This window comes from Medicago truncatula, chromosome 1 (assembly GCF_003473485.1).
Source record: "Medicago truncatula cultivar Jemalong A17 chromosome 1, MtrunA17r5.0-ANR, whole genome shotgun sequence".
NCBI lineage: Eukaryota > Viridiplantae > Streptophyta > Magnoliopsida > Fabales > Fabaceae > Medicago > Medicago truncatula.
This window is the reverse complement of record NC_053042.1, coordinates 51,487,767-51,506,285: the sequence shown is the minus strand read 5'-3', so window position 1 is coordinate 51,506,285 and position 18,519 is coordinate 51,487,767. Positions and strand designations below refer to the sequence as shown.

The 18,519-nt window shown below is 32.2% G+C and overlaps 2 protein-coding genes across 2 annotated transcripts; one reads left to right on the top strand and one right to left on the bottom strand.

Annotated features, from left to right (window-relative positions):
• Positions 1 to 9,990: 9,990 nt before the first annotated feature.
• Positions 9,991 to 11,090, top strand: LOC120579373 (BTB/POZ domain-containing protein SR1IP1). The gene is made up of 2 exons (XM_039831401.1): positions 9,991 to 10,329; positions 10,635 to 11,090. Exons 1-2 carry the CDS (start codon positions 9,991 to 9,993, stop codon positions 11,088 to 11,090), a joined length of 795 nt encoding a protein of 264 aa, XP_039687335.1.
• Positions 11,091 to 11,777: 687 nt separating this feature from the next.
• LOC25485289 (DNA polymerase delta subunit 4) lies at positions 11,778 to 12,372 on the bottom strand. The gene is made up of 2 exons (XM_013614479.3): positions 12,250 to 12,372; positions 11,778 to 12,095 (listed from the first exon to the last, which is right to left on the bottom strand). Exons 1-2 carry the CDS (start codon positions 12,338 to 12,340, stop codon positions 11,875 to 11,877), a joined length of 312 nt encoding a protein of 103 aa, XP_013469933.1. The 5' UTR covers positions 12,341 to 12,372; the 3' UTR covers positions 11,778 to 11,874.
• Between the last annotated feature and the right edge of the window lie 6,147 nt (positions 12,373 to 18,519).

Genomic DNA, 18,519 nt, shown 5'->3' with positions numbered 1-18,519 from the left:
TCTTAGTGGTGGAATTCTTGCAATCAAAGTACTCCATGATGTCATGGACGTAGGCCAATTAGTATGGTCAACCGGTGCACCATCAAGTCAATGGGTGCTCATAACAAAATCTAAATATTCCTTAAACAAAACAAATTATAATCTAAAGTCTAACACTACTGCCAAAGTTACTTTTGAGCACTCCAACTCCATAACAATTTCTTTTTGACTCCCACTCTATGGTATTAAAAATGAGAGAGAGAAAAAAAAAAAAAACCAAAAACATAATAGAGAAAAAAAAATGACATAGACTCAAAATGAGAAATAATGGATTTGGTTTTTTTTTTTTTTTACTTTATTTATTTATTTTAATTTTGGTAAAAAGAAATAATGGATTTGGTGTTATAAAACTTAAACAACACAATTTTAATCTCAAACAATGTATAAATTCACAAAGTTATAATATGTACCATCAAATAATGGTCCAAAGATTATAATAAAAGGTTATATTCAACTTTGTGGTTTCTCTGCAACAACAAATACGAGCTCGAAATAATGTTACATATTGCCCTACTTGCTTTTTCAAAAGATAGATTTCATGTAGTATGCGAGTTATGAGGTTGTGATCCTCTCAATTTTTCAACAACATGTTTACTCTAATTTTGATTTTGATGTATAAATGTCTATATAAATTTCAGTCCTTTCTTTACTTTAAAATTAAAAGAAGAATTGTATCAAATGGAGATAATTAACACGCAATCAGATTTCAAGAGCACAATAGAAGAGTTATTAATAAAACACTTGGGATGATTAGTATTCTATACCTTCGAATTAGTGCCCAAATTTAAAAGACACAACTAAAGGAAAATTAAATTTGCATATACTACAAATTTAATATAAAAATTGTATTAGAAAAACTATAATTGTATAAACAAAAGTAATCAACACCCTCTTATAAAATAACATAAAAGTAGCTAATTCTATATTCTTGGCAATAGAAATGAATTTGTCCTTTAATAATACTTAATTAATTTTAGTAAAAAGATATAATTAGTTACATGTGCACCACTAGAAAGTGATCCACCATCCATTTTCTTGTCCACTAACTAGGATAATAATTTTTTATTTTTTTCTTCCCCATTATTATCAATTCCAAATGGATAGTTTATCCCACCAAGCATGATTATTCAAACGATCAAACACATGACCAATAGTTTGTTGATACGGCTGTGCTAATTGGAGTGACCACCATTCGGGTCTAGTTCAATATATAAAAAGAACAGGAACATGTGTAAAATATACGGAGGGTTATTAATTTACATCTATTAAAAATGAGCCGTGCTATTTAAAGCGAATGAAAACATCCCGAAATTATCCTGAATAGCCAATCAAAATTCAAAACAATGCTTGTGTGGAATTCATGGAAGAGAGAGATATATATCAGCATGAGAGAGAAGATGGAAATACATTTCGGGAAGGATTCGTTGTGTAAATGTCTCGCAAGCTTTAGCAATTTTCATTAGAAATATATATGTCTAAAATCTGCCTTTTTTAGTGGATGACAGAACAAGACAACTTCGTTTTTATTGGAGACGGAACATTTGTTCTCCAAACATGAATAATTCAATTTTAAATTGTCATCTCTAACATATAAATTTCCATCTCCCTCAAAAAAAAAAAAATTTCCATCTCTATAGAGACATATCCACTTATTTCGACTCTAATTGTCGTCTCTACCATATAGATTTTCCGTCTCTATGGAGAAAACCAATTATCCCGTCTCTTATTTTTCTCTTTGTTCATCATTCCTCTCAAAATTGTCTCTAATAAAATTATTATTGTTTTCTATCCTGTTTGCAATCAAATTCTAAAACAATTTTCGTTTGCAATCAAATTCTAAAACAATTTTCAGATATTAATTTTTATGTTATATCCTTCTCAATGTCACAATTAAATTTCGCTCAAGACATATTTTGAAACATTAACGTAATATTATATGTCATTATACAAGGAAACGTTGTCAAGTGCACCACTAAATATATCAAATTTAAACATAAAGTAACAAGACTAATCTAAACAGAAGCCAGACTAAATTAAAGTCTCTACTTGACCAAGCTGGTACATCTACTTCATATGATAAACTTAATTTTCCATCTTAGCGCATTAGCCCTTGAAAATTATAAAGACGATGTATAGTACTTCAAGTCTAAACATAAGCCAAACTGAAGTACAGGTGTGATCAACCCCACAAAAACAAAGTCCTGGACCCTACATCAAGAAATTAAACAATGAAGAGGGTTTGTAAACCATTCATAGTACAAACATGGTCTCCCTTTTTTCCTAGCTAGCAAGAAACCATGGCCAAGAGCGTGTAATCAGAGTGTGATTAACGACTGTGATGATTGTCATGAATGAGGAATCATCTCGTGCTGTAGATGATCATAAAGATTTTGAGCAGTAACGCTCATTTCTTGGAAGTCTGGAAAGTGGATAGCATTCAACCAGTTGAAGGAGCCAAATAATAACACCTAAATTTTAAATAAAATACGAGCTCTTTGAAAGGATGTTATACATTTGTTTAAACACTAGTAAAGCTAAGCTAAAAGGAGTTTGCTCAAGCTAACTTCTGCTCCTTCGTAGAGAAGCCTAGCAAGGGAAGTAAGGCTTTTCCAATGGTAATAGATTTCTAAAAGACATAAAGACATATGGAGACAAAACAAAAGGAAGGCGACATGTTCGCTATTTGAGACATCCTTCGACGATGAATGATTGTTCTGAATAACTTAATTGGTTATAACTGGAGGAGTTTAGATTGGGATCAATATAGTTTTTAGGCTATACAGAGGAAGTTGAAATCTTGCCTATAGGTTTAAGACATGTTATGGCAGCTGCATCGAACAGGGTAATAGCTAGCTCCATAGAGATCAATATTTTATTTTCGTAAAGAATTCTTTTGGCAGAATCTTTTATAATCAATATAAATTGCACATATGTAGTCAGTTTTCCAACATCAGAGAATAAGGTTACAAGGAAAGATCAAACTCAAGTAAGATTGAATATCCAAAGAATCATCAATCTGTATACCACCAATGGTGATTCTCTCCTAAATTAAAAAGAAAATAAAAAATAAAAACGATTTAGTTTGAAATTTCATTTGATTCATTTGACATAGGAACCTGTTTGAGGAAGACAATGGTTTCCACCTGGGGGCAGTAATTCCTTAGCAACAACTAATTTGACTGAGGTAATTTGCAGCAATTCACACGTGCAGTTAATGCATATGTTATATACAACTATTTAAGCAGAATTACAATGCTATCATGAAGCAATAATAAACAACGGATACCGTGTTTATAATTCAAGGACACAAGCCCTGTATTTCACAAATGACATAATCAGATTATTCTAAAGCATCATGTTAGAGATCTCATTAAAGCTGATATACACCGATTTATGGTCACAACAAAATATGATGAAAAAAACAATGAAATGCATTGATCCAGCCAAAAGCAAAAACCACAAAGATACATTGGAGTATATGTTTACAACAATGAACTTTAACAAAAATTATACGCAATTAAGTATGAATAAAAGGGTTTAATACCTGGTGCTTGGTGAGCCTTCTGCAAATGGCCCTAATCTTCTTTGGGTGAAGATCAAGTGGCAAATACTTCCTGTTCTTGTAAGCTTCCCTCAATGCAGCCTTCTGCTTCTGAGAAATCGACAACCTCCCACCTTACTGCAAAACCCCCAAGGAAAAAAACACATCAATCATTAACACAAACACCTTACAACACAAAACAAAATCAACCCATTAGAATTGGAACAATAAAGAATCGATTTTTACATCTTGGAGAGCTTGTTGGGTGCACCACCAGTGACCTTAGCAACACATAGCAAAATGAGTTCAGCCTTGAGGTCTTTGAGTTGAGCCAACAGATCAGATTTGGTTATTTGCATTCAGAGGAATAACCGTTTTCTGCCACGAAGTCAGTTAAAGCGGAAATGCAGTCACAAAGTATATATTAAATAAAAAATTTGTTAAACTGATACAGTAGGTCTCATTTTATTTCTTTCCAAATCTACATTACAAGAGTGTAAAGGTATTCTATATATACAAGTAAAAAACCTATTTTTACTAGATTGAAATAATGGTAAATTATTTGTGATTACAAATCAAATCCCTATGATTCCTCATGATATATCAGAGGCATAACTCACGCCAACACTCCCCCTCAAGTTGGTGCACAGAGATTCTGAATGCCCAACTTGTCAAGTGAGTTGAAAAAGTTTTTGCTGCATACGGCTTTTGTGAGTATATCTGCTAACTGGTCCTCAGATTTAACAAATGGAAATTGAATTATTTTGGTCTCCAGATTTTGTTTAATAAAGTGCCGATCTACTTCCACATGTTTGGTTCGATCATGTTGAACCGGATTGTGAGAAATGTCTATAGCAGCCTTGTTGTCACAAAATAGTTTCATTTCACAATTTGGAGCAAAACCAATTTCTGTCAACAACCTTCGCAGCCAAAGGAGCTCACAAAGACCCTTAGCCATCCCCCGAAATTCAGCTTCAGCACTGGATAATGCTACAACCTTCTGTTTTTTACTTTTCCATGAAACCAAATTTCCTCCAACAAAGGTAAAATAGCCTGAAGTGGATTTCCTACTTGTGATATCTCCCGCCCAGTCGGCGTCTGTATAGCCTTCAACCTGAAGATGATTATTTTTTGTGAACATTAATCCTTTTCCAGGCGAGGATTTCAAGTACCGGAGAATCCGAATTACTGCATTCATGTGATCTTCACTTGGATTGTGCATGAACTGACTCATTACACTTACAGCGTAGGCTATGTCAGGTCGTGTATGAGATAGATAAATAAGTTTTCCAACTAACCTTTGGTACCTTCCTTTATCTGTTGGCACTTGGTCTGGATATTCTCCAAGGTGGTGATTTTGAATGATTGGAGTATCTACCGGCTTACAATCTAGTAATCCAACCTCTGATAAAAGATCTAGAATATACTTCCGTTGAGATATAAAGATGCCTTGCTTGGACCTAGCAACCTCAATCCCTAGAAAATATTTGAGCCCTCCTAGATTTTTCATTTCAAATTCTGTTGCCAATTGCTTTTGAAGCCTTTCTATTTCCTTAGAGTCATCTCCGGTAATGATCATATCGTCTACATAGACGATCAAAGCTGTAACTTTACCTTCACGATGTTTTAAGAATAAAGTATGATCTGCATTGCTTTGTTGAAAGCCATATTTTCTCATTGCCAAGCTTAATCGCCCAAACCATGCTCTAGGGGATTGCTTCAAACCATACAATGAACGTTGCAACTTGCACACCACTTCGGTCTTAGAACTTGTCATATATCCTGGAGGAATATCCATATATATTTCTTCATCGAGATATCCATGGAGAAAAGCATTTTTTACATCTAATTGATGTAATGGCCAATCAAGATTTACAGCGAGAGATAGAAGGACTCTTACAGTGCTCAACTTAGCTACAGGTGAAAAGGTTTCTTGATAGTCTACACCATATGTTTGTGTAAACCCTTTAGCCACTAGTCTTGCCTTGTACCTTTCAATAGATCCATCAGCTTTATACTTGATCGAGAAAACCCACTTACAACCTACAGGTTTCTTCCCCTTTGGTAGAGGTACAAGATTCCATGTTGTATTCTTATTTAATGCCTCCATTTCTTCATTCATAGCTTGAATCCATCTCGGGTCTTCAAGAGCCTCTTCAACATTGGTAGGAACACTATGTGATGAGAGCTCATTTGCAAACTTCTTAAGAGGTTCAGACAACTCCTCTGTAGAGACATAATTAGTAATTGGATACCTCGATCTTTGGTCTTCCACCTCAGGAGAGTATCTTTTTGGTGGTTTCCCCCGATTATGCCTGTAAGGAAGCTCATAGCCAACATTGATATCAACATTATTATCAAGAGTAACAGGAGAGCTAACCTCAACGATATTTTCTAAAGAAGAGTCATTGGATACTGGAGAGAGAGGGGGGTTTGTTGCTTCAACTTCTAGAGAAGGGAAAAATGTTTGAGGAGCCTCATCGGAAACCTCATGAGATGGTGTATCGATATGATTGAACCAGTCAAACATCATCCAATTCGATTCTTCTTCTCTTGTCTCCCCCTGAAGAGAAGAATTGGATGAGGGAGGTGCATAGAAAGTGTCAAATTCGAGGAAAGTCACATCCATAGTTACATATGTATGCCGATTGATAGGGTCAAAGCAACGGTACCCTTTCTGGTGTACACCATACCCCAAAAAAAGGCAGCGAATGGCACAAGGATCAAGTTTTGTTCGCTGATTTTTATGTAGGTGAACAAATGCAACACAACCAAAGACTCGAGGTGGGAGCATTTGTATTGTGGGTAGTGACACAAATGTTGACAAAGTTTGCAGCGGAGTCTTAAAATCAAGAACCTTCGATGGCATCCTATTAATGAGATACACTGCTGTAGTAACAGAATCAGCCCAATGGTGGCTAGGCACATGAGCTCCAAGTAAAAGAGCACGAGCAGTTTCAAGGATATGGCGATTCTTACGTTCTGCGGTGCCATTTTGCTGGGGAGTTTGTGGACAAGTGGTTTCGTGAATAAGTCCATGTTGTTGGAAATATTCACGAAATTGTTGATTCACATATTCGCCACCATTATCAGAACGAAGAATACGAATCTTTGATAAGTATTGAGTTTGAATCATTTTATGGAATTGTTGAAATTTTTGGAACACTTCATTCTTGTGTTTTAACAAGTAAATCCAAGTCATTCGAGTGCAATCATCAATAAATATCACAAACCAACGAAAGCCAAAGACAGAGGATTTTGGGGATGGACCCCATACATTAGAATGAATCAAAGCAAAAGGAACATCAATCTTATTCATACTTAATGGAAAATTGACTCTATGACTCTTGGCTAAGATGCAAGCCTCACACTTTAAGTCCAACAATGATGTACCAATAAATAAATCAGGAAACACATGTTTCAAGTATCCAAATGAAGGATGGCCTAGCCTACGATGCCAAAGTAAAATCTGTTCCACTTTAAGATTTTCCGGGTGGCGCATGTGGTGTGCTTGTCCTACACTAAAATCCTCCATGTAATAGAGCCCCCCCTTCTTAGTACCACGCCCAATGATCTCCTTGGTGAGAATATCCTGAAGGAAACAAAAAGATGGATATATCAGCACAACACAATTCAAGTCGTTTGTAACTTGACTCACGGATAGCAACTTATGAGAGAGAGATGGAACAAGCAGCGTATTAGATAGTAAAAGAGAGGGTGATAACATCACAGTCCCAGCCCCTGTTACCGACGATAAGCCACCATTAGCATTGGAAATACTTTTGCGTCGAGGAGTTGAGCGTTTGGAAAAATCAGCCACATCAAATGTCATGTGATCGGTAGCACCGGAATCAAGTATCCAAGCATTGCGGTCGTCGACAGGATTAGAGAAAATTAGAGCATTACCTTGTGTAAGGTGGGAGCTTGATGATGGAATGAGTGACAAATGTGGTTCTGCAGAAGCTACAACAGCTGTTCCTGGATCGCTATCAGAAGTGCTTGTATCTCGATGCTTCCGAGCTTGAAAATCTGTCCACCAATCTGGATAACCATGAAGTTTAAAGCATGTTTCACGTGTATGTTTTGTTCCACCACAGTGAGAGCACTTAGTACTGATGTATGAGCTTTTATGTTTTGAGTTGGAACTCGCTTTGCCGGTATGTAATCTGAGACTTTTAGATGCAAGAACTGCTCCAGGTATTTCATCAGAGTTGTCTGTCATTACCGCTTGACGCAGAGCTTCCCTCCGTACATGTGCATAGGCTTGCTCCACCGTTGGAAATGGTTTCATCTGTAAAACATCGCTCCGAATATTATCTAAGCGGTCATCAAGCCCATCCAAAAATACATATACTCGGTCTTCTTGGAGGAGGGTGTTGTAATGTTGGATATCAATGGGGCATTCCATCGGATTTGGACGACGGAAGTCGATCTCACGCCAAAGTCCTTGGAGATCATTATAATATTTCTCAATAGATCCACCAGCCTGCTTGAGACGGCTTACCCGACGCCGAAGATAGTACACCTGAGAGGTGTCACTGCCATCAAAGTACGTGGTTGCAATTGCGTCCCACACCAACTTGGCTGTGGAGAATCGAATAAAATTACTGATGAGGGAGGTGTCCATAGAGTTAATCAGCCATCCTTTTACAATCGCGTTGTCAGTCCGCCAACGTCGAAAAGTAGGGTCAGTTTGAGGAGGTTGAGGAAGATCTCCATTGATATAACCCAGCTTGTCTTTGCCTGAGATATACATCTCGACAACCTGGGACCAAAGTGGGTAGTTGCTGCCGTCTAATTTGATGCCGATTGGTGCCACCACCGTATGATCAGAACTAACATTAACTTGTGACGGGGCTGCAGCTCGGTTCAAAACTTCCGTCATTTTCGCCGTCAATTCAGCTAGGATGGAGGACGATGATGTGTCTTCCGTATTAGAATCAGAGTCGGCCATGGAAGGAGGTGGATTTTTAGGGTTTCAGAGTTATATTAGGTTTTGGATCAGAAGCTCTTGATACCATGTTAAACTGATACAGTAGGTCTCATTTTATTTCTTTCCAAATCTACATTACAAGAGTGTAAAGGTATTCTATATATACAAGTAAAAAACCTATTTTTACTAGACTGAAATAATGGTAAATTATTTGTGATTACAAATCAAATCCCTATGATTCCTCATGATATATCAGAGGCATAACTCACGCCAACAAAATTCATATCCATTGATTAAATTGAAATGAGTTTCGACTTGTGAGTCGATAGAATTAAATAAAAATTGAACAAACATAAACTGATTTTCCAAATAGGAGAGAAAACTCGCTGATAAACCAGATGTATAAATATAAGACGACTATCAACAGGACATCATCATATACAGTTGTTTCAAGGCTGTCGCTCATAACTATGATAACATATAGTTAACTCCTTCTCGGCGGTTAACCTTTGAATTTTATCAAATAAACAAATAGATTCAGACCTGCAAACAGATAACCTTCAGACATTCATATCGTTATCTCTTGATTCCATCCACTACACAATCATCTCTATACCTCTGATTCGTGTAAGAAAAGTCCTTAACTTAGGTAAATTATTGCTTGTCTTAGATTGCATTTTGAAAGGCACGAGGAATAATAGACAATGAAATATCAAAACCAACCGAAATAGAAAACACAACAAACCATTAGAATTTTGTTTGATGAGTGAGTTGAATTTGCACTGAATTTTTGAGCCTACAGCAGTAGTAATATTAGAAGTGCATCATATACTTCAAAATGTAAAATGCATAACTACTTGCACTAGAAAAAAAAATATGGCTCACCTCATTTAACTTTATCTATAACCAATATAGTTGCCTTCAAGTGCAATGGCACCACAATAAAATCAGCCTCCGACCGGTGTACACATGCGTCCTCTCCTCTCCGACAGGCACCATTGTCGGTGCTGGAGCAGCCGTAGTTTGGTTATGCACAACAGGAACGTGACTGGCTTCTGCACCATTCAACCCTAAGTTTTCAATAATTTAGTTAAGTTTGAATCTAGAAATTGCATATAATCGCATTCCGAACAAAAACTTCTATTCGTTTTGCAGAATTCAAAGACCTTTAACAAGCAAAGGTTCAGGACGATCACATTAGTCGAATCCAAAAATTGGTTGAAGCATTTGATCAAACAGAAAGCAAGCATTGTACGATAAATTTTGGTTGAAGCATTTGATCAAACATAAAACAAGAATTGTACCATGAGGCACAATAACAGCAAAATGAAATCAACACAAAAACTAACACAATACAAAAAATCACTTCATCTCCAAAACAAGAGTGTTCTTGAATGATAATTGTTGTTTTATTCAGGAAATTAGTTTTGTTGTAAGGAATCAAAACAACTAACAAATTCATGAAACACATAAAAACATGCATACATTGAAACTAGAAATTGAAAACAAAAGCAAAAAAAAGAGAGATAAACGCGAAGCCTCACCAGTGACTAGAGAGAAAATGGATGACCTGAGAGTTTTCAAATCGATTTGCGGAGCTGCATCTGCGTTACCGACTTACCGTGCCGTGCTGGTAACACTTTTTTTAAAAATGTTCCAAAAAATGTTAAATAGTAACGCTTTTTTTCTCTGTTACTTGTCTATGTTCATATATGCAGTAGTACACAATGCAAGTCTGCCACAGTTGAAGAAAAAATTGGAATGCAATTGCATCATCATGAGACAAATTGGTGAAGCTTCCTATTCGTTACACAAGGTAGGGAACAAATTCAAATATCAAAATTACTAATCATAATATCATTAAATGGAGAGTAATGATTTCTAGTCCTTGGTAATGTTTTTTCAATCAATTATTTCCACCTTTGTTGATAGAACATTATGATGTGGTTTGATCTATGTAGTTGACTCCACATATAGGTTTTATTCTTTATTTTATCTAGAATAGTAATTGGACTTAGATTAAGAAGCAAGATATAGGTGATATATGTATAGTACTAAAAGTTGTTAATTTGGAAATCAAAATTATTGAATTATTTTTCATAACTCTAATGTAATTTGCAGTTTCCATTAATTTCCAAAAGTGGACACATAAGGAAGCTCATTTCAGAATCTAGTAATGCTGTTGCTGATGTTCCATTAATTGAACTCATTGACGTCTCTGGTGGATCAGAAACATTTGAACTAGCAGCAAAGTTCTGTTACTGGATAAACTTTGAAATAAGCGTTGAAAGCATCACTATGCTTCGATGTGTGGCCAAATATCTTGAAATGACAGAAGATTATTCGGACAGAAATATGGTAGGAAGAACCGATTCTTACTTGAATGAAGTTGCACTCAAGAGCATGTCAGGGGCAATATCCATCTTACATACATCAGAAACTCTTCTTCCAATTGCAAAGAAAGCAAAATTAGTTAGCAGATGCATAAATGCAATAGCCTGCCTACATAGCTTTCCAAGGAGAGTCACTTTGGTTCATCTGGTAGAAGTGATGGTAGTAGCAATGAAAGAGAGATGAGTTCTTCCAATGCTTCTCACCAGAGGCCAGCTATTGATTGGTGGGCTGAAGATCTAACTGTTCTTAGAATTGTCTTTTTCCAAAGAGTTCTAATTGCAATGATTATAATGCTTTATTCACAAAAATCTCTGAGAGGTTTGGTAAGTCCCTTTACTAAAGAAGGAAAGTTTTCACACATCAGTTTTGTTTTAGGTTTTATTTACAAGTTTTATTATTTTTACGCACAAAATTAATATTAAATTTCGACATAACACACTCGGAATTGGACATTTTGATTGTAACCTACTGCTGGGCAGTATCCAAACTCATTACACATAACAATGCAAAACTAATAACAATAAACCTTCAAATTTTTTCAATTCTACACAAGAGCCTATGCTGGGCAGTAGCCGAACTCATTGCATGACTTTCTACTGCGGAAAAGATACACACGCATACACACACACTTTGGTAACTTGAAAAGGGAATTCAAATTTTTCTATGATTATAATTAGGAATTGAGGGAGTATACACACAAATATAAATGGCATCCACATTTTGATGACCAAAAAACATTTCTCCTGTAGATACTAGTCATTACCACTATTCCAGTAAAATAATATTGGACAAACACTTAATTCAAACAAAAACGAATGAAACAACAACCAAATAATTCTGCATAATTATAAATAAAAAATAGGAATGAAATGAAAATAACATGACCAGCAGTATCCTCTTAATTAAGTGGCAAAATTCCGAGCAGAACATTAATAATATGAAGTTGAACCATAAACTATATTACTGATTAGAACTTTTTTTCAAAGAACCCTAAGCGGTCGTGCAACAAGCACTCTTTATCAACATTAAAAGCTTTCAAAATCATCCCAATTTTGGGTGGAGGTTTCAATCCCCATTTTCGTGCACGTTCATATCGTTCTAGTCTAGTCATTCCTAAACATGGTCCATACGCCGTATTCATGTCAAATTCCCGCAACGTCATCTCTTCCTTGCTATATTCAAGACCATCTGAATAAAAAAAATGTTATAAGGTCAACCAATAATCTTCAATTAATATTATTTTACGACAAACAAATATATCGTTATCTATGCAACAACAACAACAGTTAGTATAGAGATTGATTAAAAACAAATAAATAGTATTAGAGATGATATTGGTTACCGTTAGGTTTAGTTGTTACATGAGATTTCTTCTTCTTTGATTTTGAAGTCTCCTTCAAAGTCTTTTTTTTGGCTTTGTAGAACTCATCCATCTTCAGATTGTGTGGTCTGTGTATTTTCGAAATTTATCTCTTTTGTTTTTTATATCACAGCAATAACCCTCCTCTTTTTATCACCGTTTCTTCTATCACAAGGCACCGACCCCTTTTTGGTGCAAAGTTCGTTTGTTTATTTAAAAAAATAAATAAAAATAATCATTTTGCTTCGTTAGTCATTGCAACTCTTAAAAAATCATGATCTAAATAAAAAAGAGAAAACAAATTTAAATTTGAGATCCGTTTGTTACAGATTAAAATAAAAGTGACTTTGACCTTGAATGATTTAGATATTATTTTTAGAGATTTTGAGCCCGTTTGTTACGAATTAAAATAAAAGTTATTTTTACATAAAATAATTTAGAGATTTTATAAAAAGTCAGAATCTATTTTGCGTTTGTTTACCGCAATAAAAATCACGTTTTTTTTAAAATAATTTAGAGCCCGTTTGTTATAGCTTTTTTAAGAACAAAATCACTTATTTTAAAAAAATAATCACTTTTAAGATTTTGTATCCGTTTGTTACAGTTTTAAAAAAAAAAAAAAATCAGAATCTAAAAAAAAATCTAAAAACAGTTTCAAATGAGAAGCTGTTAAGAGCAGCTTCTCAAAAAATATATATATTTTTTAGACGAGAGAGAAAATATTCTTTAAAAGATAGAACTAATTTTGTAATAAAAAATTTCTTTTATATAGTTGTATCTAAACAAACGAGATTATTTGTTTTAAAAAAAATGATTTTTATTACGGTAAGCAAACGCAAAATATATTCTGATTTTTCATAAAATCTCTAAAATTTAGAGCCTGTTTATTATAGTTTTTTTAAGAAAAAAATAACTTATTTTAAAAAAATAATCATTTTTAAGAGTATTGTATGCGTTTGTTATAGATTTTAAAAAAAATCAGAATCTAAAAATAATCTAAAAACAGCTTTAAATGAGAAGTTGTTAGAAGCAGCTTAAAATAAAATAGATTTTTTTTAGAGGAGAGAGAAAATATAATTTAAAAGATTGAGCTAATTTTGTAACAAAAAATTCCTTTTATATAGTCGTATCAAAACAAACTAGATTATTTGTTAAAAAAAAAAGATTTTTATTACAGTAAACAAACACAAAATAGATTCTGATTTTTCATATAATCTCTAAAATATAATCTATAAATTATTTTATATCAAAATCACTTTTATTTTAATCCGTAACAAACGGGCCCTTAATCTCTAAATTATTTTATGTTAAAATCACTTTTATTTTAATCCGTAACAAAAGGGCCCTTAGTTTGTTTTGATACAACTATGAGCTTGTTTGTTACGGATTAAAATAAAAATGATTTTCACATAAAATAATTTAGAGATTATGAGCCCGTTTGTTACATATTAAAATTAAAGTGATTTGACATAAAATAATTTAGAGAATATATTTTAGAGATTTTATGAAAAATCAGAATCTATTTTGTGTTTGTTTACCGTAATAAAAATCATTTTTTTTAAACAAATAATCTAGTTTGTTTTGATACGACTATATAAAAGGGATTTTTTGTTACAAAATTAGCTCAATCTTTTAAATTATATTTTCTCTCTCCTCTAAAAAAATCTATTTTTTGAGACCTGCTCTTAACAACTTCTCATTTGAAGCTGTTTTTAGATTTTTTTTAGATTCTGATTTTTCTAAAAATCTGTAACAAACGGATGCAATATTCTTAAAAGTGATTATTTTCTTAAAAAAAGTGATTTTTTTCTAAAAAAAGCTATAACAAACAGGCTCTATATTTTAAAGATTTTATGAAAATAGATTATATTTGAGAGATTTTATAAAAAATCAGAATCTATTTTGCGCTTGTTTACCGTAATAAAAATTATTTGTTTAAACAAATAATTTATTTTTTTTGGATACAAATATATAAAATGGATTTTTTGTTACAAAATTAGTTCAAACTTTTAAATCATATTTTCTCTCTCCTCTAAAAAAACTATTTTTTGAGAAGCTGCTCTTAACAGCTTCTCATTTGAAGCTGTTTTTAGATTATTTTTAGATTCTGATTTTTTTAAAAAGTTGTAACAAACGGATGCAAAACTCTTAAAAGTGATTATTTTTTTAAAAAAAGTGATTTTTTTTTCTTAAAAAAGTTATACAAACAGGCTCTATATAAAAGGGATTTTTTGTTACAAAATTAGTTCAATCTTTTAAACCATATTTTCTGCCCGTTTGTTACGGATTAAAATAAAAGTGATTTTGACATAAAATAAATTAGAGATTATATTTTAAAGATTTTATGAAAAATCAGAATTTATTTTGTGTTTGTTTGTTGTGATAAAAGTCACTTTTTTTTAACAAATAATTTAGTTTGTTTGGATACAACTATGGGCCCGTTTGTTACAGCTTTTTTGATAAAAAAACCATTTTTTTTTAACAAAATAATCACTATTTTTAATATTGCATTTGTTTGTTACAGATTTTCAAAAAAATCAGAATCTGAAAATAATCTAAAAACAGCTTTAAATGAGAAGCTGTTATGAGCAATTATTATTATTTTTTTTTTATAGATTATTTTTAGAGGAGAGAGAAATTTGTTACGAGATTTTAACAAAAAAGGATATGTTCAAAACAAACTAAAATTCCAATCATATCCTTGTTTTGCTATATATACACAAAGACTAATCTTCCTTTTTTCACAACCTATTCGTTATTCTTCTCTCTATTCTCTAAACAAGTGAGTTCCCTCTTTTATTTTTTGTTGCAGATCATCTAAGTTGTGAAGGTTAGCAATTTTATTATCTTTTGATTCATTCATAATTTAACCTGTATTTTTTTTTTCATGTTTCTCTTTCCATTATCATATATTTTGTGTTGTTTTTGTCTATTTTGGATGTTTTTTCTGTTTTTATATATCACTGTTGCTTCTATTTTGCGGTGCTGTTGATGTTGGGTTTTGAGGGTAATTGTTTGGGTGCCCTGTCCTGCCATGGTGTGGGGCTTGTATATATATCATAAATTGGAACCACTATATAGTTATTATTATCAAGGAAAATGCTATTTTTTTACGAAAGTCAATGGCAAGAAATCGACGAACGCTTTTGTATTGTGCTATTTCACCCACTGCTTGTCTCCTACTCTTGTAGTATTGTGTCAAATGCTAAACTGATGAATATTTGTTAAATTTTTATAAAAAAATAATATGATACTTTGTATTCGGCAATATGAGTGCATGTATACAAGCAGATTAAATTATCAACAAATGTTAGTGATAAATTTATCATTCTTTTGTTTCTTGTGCAAAATATTTGTGGAATAATAATTTGGTAAATCAATAATTTTATGGCATGCTTAGCTATTCATAATTTGTTTACATATATAACATTGTTTGATCCATATTGGTAGATCACTTTAGTTAGGTATTGATTCAGGTTAAATTATGAACAAATGCTATTATCAATATGTAGTAGCTAAATATCATATATATAGTATCACATGATATGGAAGAACAATCCTTCTTTTTCAACTAATCATCTTGCTCGTGTTTTAACAACGTAAATGCATTTTTAATTAACATACTTGTTTTCATACATAAAAAAAGTATTTTTTTTGGACAAACATGTTATATTTGAAATAATGTTTTTTTGTGTCCTTTATGGTAATTTTATAATAAAAAATTCTTTTAGAAAGTTGTATCCAAACAAACTAAAAATCACTTTTTAAAAAAAAAAAGATTTTTGACATGGTAAACAAACATAAAATAGATTCTGATTTTTTAAAGAATCTCTAAAACATAATCTCTAAATTATTTTATGTCAAAATCACTTTTATTTTAATCCGTAACAAACGGGCCCTATATAAAAGGGATTTTTTCGTTACAAAATTAGTTTAATTTTTAAAATCATATTTTCTCTCTCCTCTAAAAAAAATCTATTTTTTGAGAAGCTGCTCTTAACAACTTCTCATTTGAAGCTGTTTTTAGATTTTTTTTAGATTTTGATTTTTTTAAAAAGTTGTAACAAACGGATGCAAAACTCTTAAAAATGATTATTTTTTGAAAAAAAAAAGTGATTTTTTTTTTCTTCTTAAAAAAGCTATAACAAACGGGCTCAACTCTCCTATAAAAAATATATTTTTTGAGAAGCTGCTTGGGGCCCGTTTGTTTTAGATTCTACAAAAATGGATTTTCCTTTGTATTTTTGAAAATGGATTTTTTTTTTTAAATTTACTCAAAAATAGTAAAATTTATTTCACACTCATTTGATATAAGTTAAAAAAAGAGATTTTAACATGTACTAACTTAAATATTCATTGTTCGAGATTTTACATAGTAAAAATCAAATATTTTTTTCAAAATGACATCTCTCAAAAATAATTTTTATGAAAAGCTATTCATATTTACTTAAGTATCTCAGCCTGGTAGGCTGAAAGATTTTTTCTGTGACCCCTAATCAAACATTTTTAGCTATACCGATTTTTGAAAAAACCTTAGCCTTACTTGCTTAACAAAAAAATTGACATAACATAGACTCTGTCGTAGGTCTCTATAGGTCGACATAACCTATTCCCGTCCATATTCGGTGTTGTTGTGTATCTTATGTAAATTTCTTAGGTCTTGTCACATTCTTTTTAAATATGTCTATTTATTTGGAATTTGGATAATTCAACTAATTTTAGGTAAGAGTTAAAAAAGAGATAAGAAATATGAGTTCAAACCCTAATGATCGATTGAGAAAATAATACTCTCTCCGTCCCGTAATAATAACTGAGCCATTTGTAAAAGAAGAATGCACCAATATTTGCCAAAGACACTCAAAACTATTTTTTTCTCTCTCTCTCTCTCTCTCTCTCTCTCTCTCTTTGATTTATACACTTTTCTTAATCTGTGTGAAAAGTTAAATTAACTCAGTTAAATTGAGACGAAGGTAGTTCAATATATCAAGGGTTGTCCTTTCTTATTTTCAATTACCAGTGATTTAAGGTAAAATATGTATACTATATACTAATTAACTATCATGATGGACTACTCTTTTAAAAAAGAAATATCACAGTTCTTACGGTAATAATATTATAAACTGTGTATATACCATCAAATTAATAGATAAAAGCAAAGATTTAAACTTAATAAAAAGCTGGGCATTATTACCAAAAACATAAACTAGTCATTGCCAGCATCATATTTAAGAAGTAAATTCACATCCTTGCACATAAAATAAGAGACAAATAATATTTCTAACTAAAAAATTACCATTACTTATGCCGCACACACAATTCAAAGTAATTAACGTCTTCAGAAATGAGATTGTTTGCGTGAGAATCTTTCATTCCAACAAATAAACTCGAAAAATCAAAGACTCAAGTTAGATCTTTAGGAGGTTCTTAATTGTTAAGTTTTAAGGATACAAGCGCGCAGCCAAAGATGCAAGAAACATATGGACGTAAAAATAGTAAAGTTAAATGCACAAATGAAGAGAAAAATATGCGCACAAAATGTGCAAAAGTGAAAACAAAGATAATATATTATATATATTATAAACTAGATTTTTGACCCGTACTCCGCTCGGATTTATTGTAAAGGAATTGACATATGAATAATAAAATGCAATATATAATTGGTAACAATGAAAAAAATAAGTTGTAAAGTCACATCTTTCCATTTGCAAAACTCTAAATATCAAAATATATGATTTTTGTGTTGTGTGTGAAATTTTTACACGGTTTAGGGTTATATTTTTTTTTTTTTAGAGAAACACGTTTAGGGCTTGGTATATATAACAAAATTTACATGGAAATTAGGGGAGCCAAGTTTGCATGGAAATTAGGGTATTCTATTTGTAAACGTATTAAATAAATGTAGAAAATATTGTCAAAAAAAGGCAACATGATAGAAATGAAATAAAGGCATGAAATTGGTTCAAAAAAAAAAGTGTACAAAATATTGTAAAAAAAAAGGCATGAAATTAGTGCGATGAAATTTTTCTAGTATTGTGTACAAAATATTGTTAAAAAGAAAAAGGCAAGATGATAGCAAAAACAAAAGGCAAGAGGATAGGAATGATGTTGGTGCGATCCATTTTCTTAATATTAAATAAGTGTACAAAATATTTCCTTAAAAAAGAAAGTGTACAAAAAATTGTCAAAGAAAAAAAGTATAAAATAGAAGGCATCAAACATGATCATTGATATGCTCATAGTTTCTAGAACAAA

Coding starts and splice junctions, on each gene's coding strand:
- LOC120579373 (XM_039831401.1), top strand. CDS start 9,991: ATGCATACATTGAAACTAGAAATTGAAAACAAAAGCAAAAAAAAGAGA. Junction 10,330..10,634: donor CTTCCTATTCGTTACACAAG/GTAGGGAACAAA, acceptor TGTAATTTGCAG/TTTCCATTAATTTCCAAAAG.
- LOC25485289 (XM_013614479.3), bottom strand. CDS start 12,340: ATGGATGAGTTCTACAAAGCCAAAAAAAAGACTTTGAAGGAGACTTCA. Junction 12,096..12,249: donor TGTAACAACTAAACCTAACG/GTAACCAATATC, acceptor TTTTTTATTCAG/ATGGTCTTGAATATAGCAAG.